Genomic DNA, 15,032 nt, shown 5'->3' on the forward strand with positions numbered 1-15,032 from the left:
AAGTTCATCCCCAATCCTGGCACATGCAGCACATTTGTGGCATGGAACCGCTCTCCTAATTCTGTCTGAAAAACTATGGTACCCTTTCCTATTGGAGTACACTTTGCCTTGTTCCCCGTGGTGATCTGAAAGTTCATCTTCTCTTCTCGATATTCTGAGAAACACTCCCTGATTCCCGTCATATGCCACGAGGCTCCACTGTCTATATACCATACTTCTGATGATGCAGCACTAGTCATGCATGCCACTTCTTCTTCCAACATGGAAGCCAACATAGAGAAATCGAAATGTCTCTCTCTTGTGCAATCTTCTGAAAATCTGCATGAGTCCCCTAAGGTGGATGCCTCTACATAGTGGTCTCGACCGATAACTGATTTTCCCTTTCTGTCTCTGATTACTTCCTCTGATACCATGTGAAAATTCCATCGCTGCAGCAACTGATTTACTTTTCCTACTTATTTCATCATAAGTTATTCATGAAATTACTTCAACAAACATTAAAATAAATATTGCTGCAGATATCGCATCGTAATGCAGAAACAAAAATATGCACACATTGACACAGTTATTTTGGACTAATGTCCCTGGAAAAACCCAACATGGAAAAATCGGTGCAGCAAGGGAGGATTTTATTATTCAGCAATTTTCTTGTACAACAGGGTGCCAAACTGGCTTACCCACAGATAGACAAACTTCCAGCACTTTCCTAAACCCAACGTAGGCCCTATTGACCTCTACTACAGCCTGAAACCCTCTACGTCAGCCTATTGAGGCTCTGTGCAGCCTCTCTGGGGTTCTGCGTCACTCCTGCAGCCTCTGCGTGGATGACACAGGCCCTTCTGGCTCTGCACAGTCTCTGTTGCCTCTACGTGGCTTCCTCTGGTTCTGTGTCTGCCTCTTCTGCGTTGATCTCTCGTCTCTCTGTTCCGTACTTGCTGCCTCCTGACTGCTCTCCAGACCACTGGTTCAATTTCTCAGCAAACCCCGCTCCAGAAATTGAACTGACTAGTCTCCCTCAATGTGTTCTCCAAGTGCCCCTCAAGCCTCCTCTTATACTTTTTCTGTTGACATCTCAACGGCCGAGATTAACTAAATAGTAAATAGTGTATACTAAATACTAAATAGATATCATCATGATTCATATCTATATGGATCAGGCACTATATTTCAGTATTTTTTTAATATATATATATATATATAATGTGCCCCTCGTGTCCTGTTTCTGGGGTTGTTGTGTCTCGTGTCGAATACTCGTATTTGTGTGTCCTCCATGTCTCGTGTCCCCGTGTCATGTGACTTAGGGTATAAAGGATGATGGCTTAATACAAAGAAAACACTTCAAGGAATCCTTACCAAGTTTGCCAAGGAACATCTCTAGGTATGATCATCTTATTTTTGTAATTTGCATCACATTACTAACATCGTTATGTCTAGTTGTCTTGAATCATAATGATTCTTGTGTTGGGTGATTCATCAGTTGATAAAGCTATTCTCCTTACATCCTTAATTGTTGTTATAGAACCCTAGTCAGGTTCTCTGGAAAACCCTAACCTAAGGGTATATTAATGTTAATATATGAAACCCTAGCCTGCTTAGCATTATTGAGAAATTCTATTTGAAGTTTTGTTGATGATGTCATGTTTGGGAAAAACCTAACTTGTTAGGGTTGAAATGGCGTTACCTAAAATCCCGAACCTTTGAAGTTTTAGTATAATAGGGTTTTGCTTTGTTATGTTATGAAGCCCTAGATCTTTAGGGTTTGGTTGGACCTATAAGAAAAACCTTTGATATGTAATGTAAGATCCTAGGAATGAAGCCCTAGGTTTATATATGTGTCCATTTGGTTGAAACCCTAGCCTGTTCTAGGTTGATATATGTCTAACATCTTAATATTCCCCGACATATGATGTGCTTATGATATGATGATGAATTCCTACATATATGTGTTGACCTAAGTGTTAATGGTCATAAGTCCTAGGGTTTGGAGACAAGTCCTAGTCAAAGTTTGATGTTCTAGGAGGATGTTGTTTTGTAAATCTAGGGTTTACATCAAAACTCTAGTAGATGCTAGTCATGATGTTGATTAAGTTATGATTGGTTTTGATTGTTGAAGCTCATGTATGAAATATATGAAATCCTAGTGAACCTACGAATTCTAAAAGGTGTTAGTTTCACTGACCTGATTTATTTCTAGGGTTTGCTATATAAAAGAATGTGTCGTGTCATTGAAAGAATATTGAATCCCTAGATATAATTAGTTTAATATCTTGATGAGTTGTGATTGTGATTTAGGGTTTGTAACTAAACCTAGGCAAGAAGTTGAAGTATAGTCTCTTGCAGATTATGTCTAATGCTTCTGTTGTTATAAGATTTATGTTATGGCTAACTTCATGCTTCTATAGTTTTGATTGTACTTGCTATCTAAGTTGTGCAGGTACACAATCTTCCAGGTAGTGAAGATGATCGAAAGAAAGGTTGATGTGATAAGCATGATATGAACGATGATGGTGACTCTAATAAGAAGGACAGAAGGCAAGAAAAATTCTTCGATATTGAAAAGAAGACGCTGGTAGAAGAGATCTCCCTTAGTTTAAGAGGGAGCCTGGACAAAGAAAATCTCCCTAGTGTTGAAAAGTGTAACTAGGTTCCGTCGTCATAATGACATGTAAATATGATTTTATGTAATGAGATGTAAATAAGAAAAAATAAATTTATTATATTGACTTGCTTCATGGGTTTCATGAGCAAGGGTTTTTGTTTTGAGTCAAGACTCCCATTGAGAGTCTTTAGGATTTATTTGTCATCTAGTCATAAAATGTCCACTACGGATAATAACTACACCACTACTAAATGGGAGAAACTTGTGATGGTGTGCTCACTGTAAGAGTTTAGGCACTATCTTCTTTAGGGTTTGGTTGAACCTATAACTTTGAATGCCCCAGATTTTTCAACACCTACTTGAGAGGGAGAGCATAGTTTTGATTGGAGAATGAAGTTTGAAGGATATGTTGTTGTATGTAATGTTGAAAGGGAAAGATTCGGTTGATAGGCCTACCGTGTTGAGAAGCAACATCAGGAAAACCTCGAAGGTTTGTGTTTATTTATGAATATGTGAAAGTATATTATTGATTGGGGTTGTGTTTAAATATCTCAAAGGTTTTTGATAGCATGTTGGTTACTAATCAGTTTGATCGGGAGAGATTTGTTGTCCTTGATCTGCTGGATCAAGGAGAGGCTTTGTGAGTGAAGCATTGCCTGGGAGGACATCTGGTCGGCACTTTGTGTTGATGTCTAGGTCCCAAAGTAGGGAGGGTGGCGTGGGTCATAGAGCTCTGACCATGGATACGCACCTAGGTCCTTGGGTTGATGGTTAGCAAGTAAGCCAAATGGTACCTAGAGAGGCTGAAAGATTTAGCCAATCTTATTCCCACCCTGATAGATTTCCCTGGTCAGGGATCTAATCTGTGGCATTGCGGTGCCTAAATTGTTGAGAGACCAATGGATAGATTTCCCTAGTCAGTAATCTAGTCCATGGAATTGCGGTGCCTAAACTTCTTCATAGATGATGTGTTGATATCTTCCATGTACCTCTTTGATTATATGTAAATATGGATACCTCCCTAGATAACAAGGAGTGTTGGAAAATGTACAATGTTGTAGCAATACCCCAGGATGCAGATCAGATGAAGGAGTACAGAAGAGAAATGACGAAGGTGAAGCAGATGATCTTCGATGGAGTCCAAGATCATATAGTCTCACATATATCTGGCAAGAACACGGCCAAGGAGATGTGGGATGGTCTTTCCATGCTATATCAGAGTTCTTCCAAGCAGCGGAAGATGTTTCTCCAGGAGAAGCTGAGAAGCGTCAGGATGTAGAAGGGCGAGAGCATAGATGGCTTCCTCACTAGGATTCAGGAGGTTTGTGATCAGCTAGCAATCGTTGGGGAGGCGCCCCAACCCACAGAGCTTGTACGACTGGCACTAAACAGTGTCTCGGAGGATTGGCAAGTGTTTGTCCAAAGTATCTTGGGCAGAGACACATTGCCAAGATGGGACAGGATGTGGGCCAATCTACAACAGGAGGAGTTGAGGCGTGCTCTATTGAAGAGTACCATCAGTGGAAGCAGCAACAAGGCCGTGAAGAGTGAGAAGGAAGAAGAAAATGTGGCCCTAGCATCTAAGGGTCCCAGTCAGGGACAAGGGGAACAGAAGAAGAAGAAGAAGAAGAAGGACCTGTCAAAGGTCAAGTGCTTCAGATGTGGTGATCTTAGTCACTATAGGACTCAGTGTCCTCTTAGAAATAAGGAGAAGCAGGACCACGCAGTAGCGTCAATAGACAAGTTGTCCTCCAGGCTAGAGGAAGACATCGCTATGATGGCAGTCATACCTCCAAGAGTGAGGTGGGGCGACTTGGAGCTGTAGTCAAACCTGCAGTATTGATTTCTAGTAGCATCGAATGTGCTCTAAGTCTCAAATTTTGCAAGGACACTTAGACACATACATTCTCCAAAACCATAAATCATTTTGGGAAATTCCACCCGAAAACAGATTTATTAAAATAAATAATTATTTTTAATGGGACCCTAAGTCTAAACTTTGGAAATTAAAATAATTAAAGGGTATTAGTCTAAATTGTGGGTGAAACTTCTAGAAGAAGGCGGAGATCAAGTCAATATGATCCTAGCCATTGATTAGAATCTAATCTGAGTCGTTGATTGATCAACGAGAGAATTATAAGAGAAGGATCGATGTGCACTTGGAGAACACACAAAGGAGAGATCAGAAGTTCAATTTTATGAAGCAAAGCAGCTGCAGGAGAGATTTTTCGATAGTGATCTTTTGCAGTGAGGGGCAAAGATAGTATCTGGAAGAGGGAAGTTTTCCTGGGCCGGAGAGTACAAGGCAGAGAGGACAGAAAGACGTCCAGAGAGACATTGACGCTGGCCTACACAGCACTGACGCAATGGCAGCACAGAGCCTAGAGGAAGATCGAATTCTTACTGAGGAAATCGATTTTTAGAAGCCATGCGCTGAGGTGTGAGACCGAGAGGTTGGAAATCAAAGTTTATGGGCAGCAGAGGATCCAGAGGAATAGCAGCGCAGTCCCTAGCTGAGGTGGCATAGAGACTGGGTAGGGTTGACGCAGATTTGCACAGAGGCTGACACAAAAGGGACGCAAAGCCTCCTTCCAGCGAGATCAAGGTCAGATTCTTCCAGTGACATGGTGAGATCATCTCACTATTTGTTTTGTCCAATTTCTCTCTATATTGGATAGCCAGTTGGGCTTCCAACGAATTGTACTCAGATTTACTACTGCATAATAATAAAACCCTCAGAGTTGTTGCACCAGTTTTCCCGCATTGGGTTTTTCTAGGGACATTTGTCCAAAAATAACTGTCACTTGTGTTGTATCTTTTCCTTGTTCAGTTTCTTGTTTCGGCATATTATTTTAAATAGTGAATGTTGCAGTTGTATTTACTTCGATATTTACCGTAGAACACAGTAAATAACTTGTATGGATTAACAAGTAGGAGAAGTAACATCAGTTTGCTGCAGTAGGGATTCCGGGTTTAGGAATTTTCACATGCAAGAGTTTGGGCAAGGTCCTTGAGGTGTCCTCCGCATGGATCATTCCCTTGATACAGGGGCCCAAAGTATTCAATAGCAAGATGATCAGTGTCAGTGATGCAGTCAGATACAAAGTGACAGTTGCAGACTAGTAGCAGTCAGGTGTTGAGGAGAGCAATGCAATGTTGACAACAGAGCAGGTGGCTCAGTGCAGAGTTCCTAGCAGCACAGATTCTTCAATAGACAGTGCAGATGCTAGTAGCAGTCAAGACTCAGGAGACATATGCAACAGACATAGATGATTCAGTATTTCAGATGCTTCTCAATTACAGTTGTTGCAGTTGCAATAGCAACAGATGAGACGGAGTTGCAATGCAGATGCAGAGTTGGCAACAGTGTCAGCATCAGCACAGATGCAGCATCAGAGTTGCACAATGGCTGGTGCGTAGTGGTAGGTAGTCACAGTGGCCAAACATCAGCAGCGTGATAGAGGGTGATATAGAGACAGGGTGTTGTAGCACTACGACACTAGAACACCTTCTTCGCGAATAGGGAGTGTTATTTTTTTGTAGCGTCGGAGGTGTTCTAGTCTCAAAACTTTATGGAGAGGCTAGAGGCTAGAATACAAGCGTTCTCCATAACCCAGAAAATGTTTCTGGAAATTCCACCTAGAAGTGTCTCAATTAAATTATTAACCTATTATTAATGTTTCCTAAGTCTAAACCTAGGAAAAATCGTTAATTGATCATTACTAATTGAGATAAGGTGTGAATAATCTAGGAAAACACATGCATCGACTAGGAAATAATTTGGGCCCTTGATTAAGTTTTAGTCTTGGCCATTAGAGGTCCAACAGAGGATTACGACAAGAAGTCAATGGGTAGAAGCAGAACACACTTGTGAGAACCACAAAGAGTTTGATTTCCTTGGAGAGTTATATTTTCCAGAGAACCAGCAGTGTTGGGAGAGTTCGAGCTTCAGTAAGGAAGTAGAGATAGAGAGGGGCAGAGACAGTGAGGCCAGAGGAAGCTTTCCAGATCCGGCGAGTGCATTTGCAGAGAGGCAGAGATAGCCACAGTGAGGCTAGCGCAGGGGCTATGTAAAAGCCTCTATAGGCAATTCGATTTCGCTAGAGAGAGACTGAGTTTCAATTCCAGAGGTCGAGAAAGGGTTCTAGAAGGTCGGAGAGACAGTTTCTCAGCTACTGGCAGACAGGCCAACTACAGGAGCAGCTGATTCGGGATGAACGTAGAAGGGACTGCGCTAGGGTGACTCAGGCCTGCGCAGAAGCAGTTTGGATGGCTCACTTGGAGCTACAGTCAGAGCCCAGATTTTCCTGTGGGGTGAGGGAAATTCCTCACTAGATTTTTGCCAGTATTTTTCTCTGTAGGATAGCCAAATTTGGCATCTAGTTGCACTCGGAATTTCTCACTGCTGCATAATAATAAAAACCCTCAATTGTTGCACCGGTTTTCCCAAGTTGGGTTTTTCCAGGGACATTTGTCCAAAAATAACTGTGTCAATTTTTTATGTGTGTGCTAGTATTTTCTCAATTTCCAGCGCTATTTTCTTCCGCAATTTATTTGTGAAGGTTGCAGTGTGAATTATTTGGTATTTGTCGTAGCAGATAAATTGTTAAATTAAATTAACAGTTAGAAAAATCATTTCAAGTTGCTGCAATAGGATTTCAGAGTTAAAATTTTCACACTCCACAATTTAAGGAGCAAATATTAAGACCATGTCCAAAATAGTAACGCTGGTTAGGGTGCCCTAGAAGAGTGTGCCAATGCATGAGGGATTGACCATATTTAACCACCATATACCATCAAAAGAGGGAAGGCACTCTAGGAAAGTATGCAAGTGGAGCTCCTCAAGAAAGCATCTAATCATCTCCAATAGATCATCAAGGATCCTAAGGTAAGGACTTTAGAGTGAAGCGCTCCTAAAGCAATCTAATATCCACCATGAAATGATCAACCAAGGTGAACGTTGAAGGCTTCTAAGGTAAGTCATTCCTACAAAGCATATCTCAACCATCCAACTACACCGATGTTCATCCCAAGGAAATCAGAAATATGTGCTCGAGAATGTTGCACTCATCCTCAAGAGACAAGGCTCAACTAATATTATCCCACATTTTAGGAACCCCTGAGTTGATGGGCGTTCCTCTCTAATGATGCATAAAGACCAACATGAATGCACATATGCAAAACAGGCACTACCTCAAGGAGCAACCAATTCAGCAATCAAAACATATGACTTAGGGAAAACCTTTATTTGATGGGTATCCTTTATGTGAATGTGTTGGGGATCAAGCAAATCTGTAATCATGTATACAAGGCCCTCATCAAGGCTAGCACTCCTCAAACCACCCATGCTGAATAATGTGACAAGCCTCCAAAGATGTGATCACAACGCCACAAGCACCGATACTCAATGAACAATAATGCATCAATAGCAGCAAAACTATGGCCCCTATCTAACATTCTCCAAGTGCAGCCTACTCGGGCAGGGTCTTCAAACTGGGACAATCCTTATGCTATATGAGGGATATCACTCCCCATGGACTAGAAAAACCCCTTTCTTTTACCCAAAAAGGCGTTATTGAATTTTGTGCAAGTTTCTTTGCTTGTGTTCTATTTCATGCAGGTGTGATTTTTACTCTAACATCTCTCTCAGCACAAATATAACACAAAACTACTAAACATAAAGATGCAGAACAAAAATAGGAAAATGTGTAGTATTGTTGATAAGTACTTACCTCCATAAATTGGACAATGAAGTCTATGAGCTTGTGCTTATACATTTCTTCACAATGATAGTTCGTGATCAAAAAGCTAATATCATAACCCTAAAACACCCACAAAATTAACAATTAATCCTTTGAATCTGGCAACAAAAACTAGATTGATTTTATTGTGCATACACATTTCATTGCTGAACTGACAGAACATGAAAATCAACTCTATTTCCATATCCAAATTATACTGTTAATGTTATGCATTTTATAAAAGTGAAGACTAAACGATTACTCATAGTAATAAGTTCAAGAAAAGGGAAAAGGAAAACTACAAAACATAAGGAAGGATAAATTCCAATCCATGTTAAGAAATGCAAAAGAATAGGGTTCAAGATGAGATATACAAATATCATCTAGATGCTTGACTTGAAGAACAAAATGCCTCGCTAAGTAAATTAGTCAAATTGCATGGTGATTTACTTGTTTGGTGCTACACAAGTCACCAGTAACATAACAAAACATTTGATCAGAATAATCACAGTTAGCTTTAGGTTTAAACCTATGTTACTGGCTGTTGAGTGCAAGAGTTGGCAATGATGTGGACCACGTGTGCTTGCAGCGGGGATCCAAAACTGTAGGACTAATGCCCTTATGGATCAAGTGTGCTTGTAATGGGGATCTGTCTATGCTCTTATGGCTTATGTTGTGAATGCAGGACTAACTAAGATCTTTTGCATCTACTGATCTTTGATTGCAGGGTAACCGTAAAACCCTGGGACTAGATAGAATGGATATAAACCAATATACTTGCACAACTAAGAGAAGATGTGCTGTGTCTTTGTCATGTCTATATGACATATAAGCTCATAATTTTGTAATTGAAGCTCATCAAATTATGGTCCTAGTTTCTTACATTATTTAATTTCATTTAGGCCACTCATATAGAATAAAACCTATAATATATAGCCCACGGGGTCTAGAATAGATGGTGATGGGGTGTATTGTTAGGCACTCCGTGATGTCAAGGGCACCGGTTCGAAACTCGATGGGCAAAAATCCAGCCATGTTAAGGGCTGGTGTGGTCCAGGCCAGGTGCAATCCCCGGTTGATTTTGATGGCTTAGATGCCCCTGGGTCGCAGTTTCTCAAGCCAAAGGTTAAAAGCATGAAATCATCTCAGGACACACAACTTGGCAAACAATAAAAAACCTAAAATATATAATTGGGGAAGTTCAAGGTAATAACCTAAATAAGGATATAAATACTCCATAAAGGTAGCTTGTTCCGCAAGTTAAGGCTTCACTCTCTTATTGTATAAATAGGATCCCCACTCTTGTATATGCTATATCTATTAATCAATCTATTCAATCTTTTTTTTTGAGTTCGGCTGGTGAGACATGTCTAGGGGGATTGAACTTCCGATCACTTGAATACACAAGGGCTTGCGAACATGCTTTTTGCCATTTTTGCTACCACCCGTGGACCAATCTTTTCAATCTTAATACAAGTATCGCAAAACACTTTTGCTTCAAATCTTAGGAATTACATGGGCATTTCAACAGTCGGGTATGCAACTTCCCTCAATCCTTTATGTCTATGCATTTATGGTGAATGCTTAATATCTTTATTTAGTTATTTGAACTTCATTTTTGTTATTTTGAGTTCATATCTAGCATATCCCTGCTACTATTTTCAGTTGGTATCAATAATTTTGCAGCAGAAGCACCATTTTGCAAATAGACATGCTATAAGTGGTATCAGAACTGAGGTTTTAACCCATTCTGCTTGCAGCTATTTGGGTATTGCTATTGTTGAAACTATTTTGTTTGGCAAAGAGCTCAGATTGAAGTAAATCCGTCCATTCAAAAGAGAATTTCCATTGCTTCAATTTGACATATCATATAATATACTTCTTCAACATCTAGAAAGTTACAGAATGCCAAAGTCAACATTCTAGAACCGTCACTTTTTCCTGGCAGAAATAACCTGATTTTGAAAAGGCATATCTCCTGGCTCAGACCTTTGATTCCGGTGATTCAGAAGCAGTTAGAAAAAAAGAATCAAAAGAAGAAGCTTCAAAACAAAATTTAGCTCATCCTGACTAGTTTTCACAAAGAACTGAAGTGGAAAAATATGACAGTTTTGTTCCCTCAAATCTTCATTATTTAGACATTGATCTCAGATCATTATTGAGCTCATAAAGGAATTTAGGGAGTCACTGAGAACAATAATAAGGGAAACATGGAAAGACTAATAAGGTAGTTATCGAAAGGAAAGATGAGACAAATCCAAATTCTTGCTAGAAAGGAATCAAAGCATTATATGAAAGATGAAATTCATGCTTAGACTTGAGATAATTGCATTGCTTGGTACGAGGACAATATTAAAATCAAAGAGAACAATTATGAACAGATGGAACAGATTCAAATTTGTATTCCTCTTGTGCAACAGCAACAATTCACGAAATTGATATAGAAACCTTTGGAGAAAAACCCGTGTTAGAGTTCTAAAACATTCCCAACGTTTTGTGGGGACACTCCAACCATCATTATGAGAAAAATAGCTTTGATAAATATTGAAATGAGGGTGCTATCATACAACATTTACAGGGAAAAAGGTGGAAGGATAGAATCAAAGATTCTTATCAATATGATGAACTGTGAAAATGTGCATTCTCAGATTCCGGATATGTTGCTTAGCCTGATCACATCTCACGTACTCCTCCAAGCTTGTATTATATAGTTGTGCATTCATCTTCACCTCAAACATCTTGGGACATATATGATCGTGATACATTCGACGAAATGTTGATGGCACTTCCATATGACACCTTCGAACATTTCCAGCCAAGAGCACATTTCAGTTTGATTTCACATCTTGATGAAGATTGTTCATTAAGATTCCACCATTTGAAATGGGACCATAGGACCCTTCTTCATCATCCTCCTGTTGAAAATATGGTAGCCATGGTTGGTATTTTCATTATGACGAAATTGGAAATTTAAAATTATATTTATGCTTCCTAAAAGATGACAAGTCGGCTCCACTAAAAGTCAGGTCGGCTGTGTTGAAAAGTGTAACTAGGTTCGGTCTTCATAATGAAATGTGTAATTGAGATTTTATGTACTTGATGCAAAGAAGAAAAATAAAAGTATTATTGTAATGCTTGTCTCATGGGTTTCATGAGCAAGGAATTTTATTTTTAGGTAAGTCTCCCATTGTGAGCCCTTAGGATTGGTCATAAAGTCAAATTGAGTCAATGTCATGTATGAAGGACCCTTCTTGGGCATGTTACATATTTGTATGAGTCATTAAAAGAATAAAAAGGCCCTCCAAGACCAAGCTAAAGCATCTCCTTCAAGTCGGCTTCAATATGGAATCATGGAATTGCACCAAAGGACATCCCGGCTCACCCTCAACTCATGTCGGCTTATTAGATGGGCAAACCACTATAAATAGGGCAGCTCGACCTCATTTCGGAGACAATTTCAGTCAAGGTGAACTCTGCAACAGAAAGTGCAAGAATCACTAAGAAAGGAGACTCATAGGCAGCGAGAAGGAAGGAAAAGTGAAGTTGTTTAGGTACATTTTAGGGCTGATCTCCACTCACATGTGCAAGGAAAAGGAGTGTCACTGCTGCAGAAAAGGGCTGAAGTCTTCCTCACTGTGCTAGAATCCAAATCAAGAAGTATATAAGTCAGTTCATCAAGCCAAGTTGGAGAAGAAAGCCATTCAGTCCTTGCGAAGGAGATTAAGGGGTTAAATCACCATATATCTCTCACATGTGCTGCAACTAGGGTTTCCAAGGAGGCCGAAAAAGTTGCAGGTCTGAAGCAGAGAAAAGGAAGCCGAATTCTGAAGGGTAGCCGAGAAGGAGGAAGAAGCAAAGGTTTGACTATTGTTGACTCAAGAAGGAAGCTTTGTGTCTTGGTCTTGGACTAGCAAATAGGTCAAGCGTCTTGGTCTTGGTCTTGGTATTTGTCAATTGAAGTCTCTAGAAGAAGAAGAATTTGATTGGGTTTTCCTCTCAAGTGGGAGAGGTTTTGGCCCTGGATGTCCGCCTGCATTCTGTGTCTCTTGTCTCTTCATGGTTTATGCATTGGTAGTTGTTTGATGACGAAGAACACTATAATAACATAAGTAAAAGAAGATCTTAATCTAAGAAATAAAAAGCATTCACAAGTAGTTATTTATCGTAGAGAAATCACCTAATTGTTATGCCCTAGATTTCTCAACATGGAATCAGAGCTAAGGTGACAAAGTCAAGGAAGGGCATCTTATCAAGGGACACTCAAGGATCAAATCTCGAGGAAGGCATCAAAGCGAATCTAGAAGATCATCTTGAAGTCAAGATCTACAAAAGAAGTATCAAAAACCCTAGATCAAAGAAGAAGTCTACACTAGAAAGAAGTCTTGGAATCCTCAAGTCATCTCAAGAGACCTCAAAGACCCTACTCAAGTTGAAGGACTTATACATCAAGTTCCTTTCTAGAGAAGCAAGACCAAGGACATTGTCATCAAGATTCAAGGATCTCCCTCTCATTGAAGCACAATCCTTACCATTTAAGACATCATCAAGAAGTCATCATCAACAAGGACATCATCATCAAAAGATTTAAAGTGATCTCCTTCTTTGTGGAGTCGAGGATCACTCTTGAAGAGATCTATCTTCATCAAGGAGAAGTTCTCTATCATCTTTACTATCATCAAATTCAAGGAGGCATCAAGTGGAAGAAGCATATGTTGGATATTGGATAAACCAACGCTCCCCATGTGTTTCGTGACATGGACTAACCACCTCTTGTGGATCCTTATCTCTGGTGATGTGATCGTTGACTAACACCTGCGGGTTTTGGTCTAATGGCAATAATGATTCCCAACAAGTGGTATCAGAGCATAGGTCACGAGTTCGATACACACCCGGCTCACATTGGGGGCGAGATTGTTGGACATTGGATAAACCAATGCTCCTTGTCTGTTTCATGACATGGACTAATCGCCTCTCGTGGATCCTTATCTCTGGTGATGCGATCGTTGACTAACACCTGTTGGTTTTGGTCTAACGGCAATTGTGATTCCCAACAACATCTTCTCAGGTAAGTATATTTATGTCTAAATCTGTCAAAATGTCTTTTTGCAAGGAAAGCAACAAATTGGTTGGGGCTTCAAACTATCTTGCATGGAAGAAGAGGACAGATCTTAATCTCATTGAAAATGAGGTTATGGAACATGTCAAAGGATCTATAACCAAACTAGCGAAAGAAGATGCTCAAGCACTTGCGAAGTTTATGAAAGGGGAAGTTAGAGTTATTTTCAATAAGCACTGCAAGAGAAGTTATCTATCTAAGGCAAGAACTCTACAAGCTAAGGATATCAAAAGAAGAAGGAATAGCCTCATACTTAATGCGGATATCCGAAATAAGGGATCAACTTCAAGATCTGAGAGAAATAATGTCTGACAGATAGATGAGCACAGTAGTACTAAATGCACTACCAGAGGAATGGGGTAACTTTACTTCAAGCATTTATGGGAAGAAAGAAGCTAATCCATTCAAGGACCTATGGTCTCTATGCAAGATCAAAGAAACTAGGTTGAAGGCTAAAACCGATGTGGGGTCAAAATGTCTTTTTGCAAGATGATACTAATCAGTGACAAGATGATACTAATGATGCCACACTTTTATATCAATTTTGTTGTGAATGAGATATAGGACACGGTCTGAACTTGTGGCAAGTCAACATTCGACCATTCAACCTCTGGGTCACACCTTTTCTCAATGCATATCCACATGTCAGACCGATGTGCCTAATCACAAAGTTGCCCAATTAATCGTAGCACTATAGGAATAATGCCAACGAAGCACCAGTCGATGAGTCTATGGGATCCAATCATCTTTCAGTTTCTATACACGGTATTATTAGTCAGACGTGTCAAGTTTCGGCAATGCTTAACATTTGATGCGTGCCAATCTCCGCCAGAAGCTTCACTAACTTCAACTATAACTCTTCCTCCGCTCTGCTATTGTGACTATGACCAAAACATTAAATCCTCCATTAAATTTGGCCTCTGCTAAAATGAAAAGCTAGGTGTTGATGTTCAACAAAGATGAGTAGGATCATCAAAAAATGGAAACAATGTCATATACGAAAGCGAGGATAGAGCTATCCCAAAAACATTGATCTAAAAATGATTTTGACGCAGATCGCCAAGAAGGGGATGGATGTGATGAAGGGTGAACATCGAAGCATTACAATTGTCAAGCATTGAAAAAAGAAAAGAAAAAAAGCATCGAGGCTTTTCTAAAGACAAAGCAAGCGTTTATGAACCTCGGAGCAACTCGACCAGCACGGAGGCTATTACTACTCCCTTTTCGTTTCCAACAGGCACTTTTCTTTGAAATATAGGTATTTCTTGGCCCTGTTACATCAACACGATAAGCGATTTAATCTAATCGTTGGCCCAATGAGACACATTCAAATGCCTACGAAATTTCATCTCAACCAACTTGATTTTCCGTCGAGGGACAAGGATAGATGCCAATATTACAATGGCTTCATAAAATGCGTATTTTTGTAAACCATGCCACAGAATTTGGACTTCCATCATCAGTGTTTGACTTCGGGTCAATTCTTTGCTAGAAATAGAATTACATATAACTCGGCCTTCGGAAGATTCCTTGACCAGAACTCTAGAATAGATCCAAACCTTGCTCCGATACCATG

At 39.9% G+C, this 15,032-nt stretch overlaps 1 protein-coding gene across 2 annotated transcripts in view; it reads right to left on the reverse strand.

Annotated features, from left to right (window-relative positions):
* The window catches only part of LOC149266334 (actin-related protein 2/3 complex subunit 4), a 285,298-nt gene that overhangs the window by 18,445 nt on the left and 251,821 nt on the right, over positions 1-15,032 (reverse strand). For both annotated transcript variants that reach the window (XM_089395811.1, XM_089395816.1), the window contains one exon: positions 8,332-8,421. In XM_089395811.1, coding sequence (XP_089251937.1) covers positions 8,332-8,421 — 90 coding nt within the window. The remainder of the gene's footprint in view (positions 1-8,331; positions 8,422-15,032) is intronic.

The sequence above is a fragment of the Pinus tabuliformis genome, chromosome 6 (assembly GCF_031772625.1).
Source record: "Pinus tabuliformis cultivar Carrire ecotype Pingquan chromosome 6, CPIR1, whole genome shotgun sequence".
In the NCBI taxonomy this organism is placed as follows: domain Eukaryota; kingdom Viridiplantae; phylum Streptophyta; class Pinopsida; order Pinales; family Pinaceae; genus Pinus; species Pinus tabuliformis.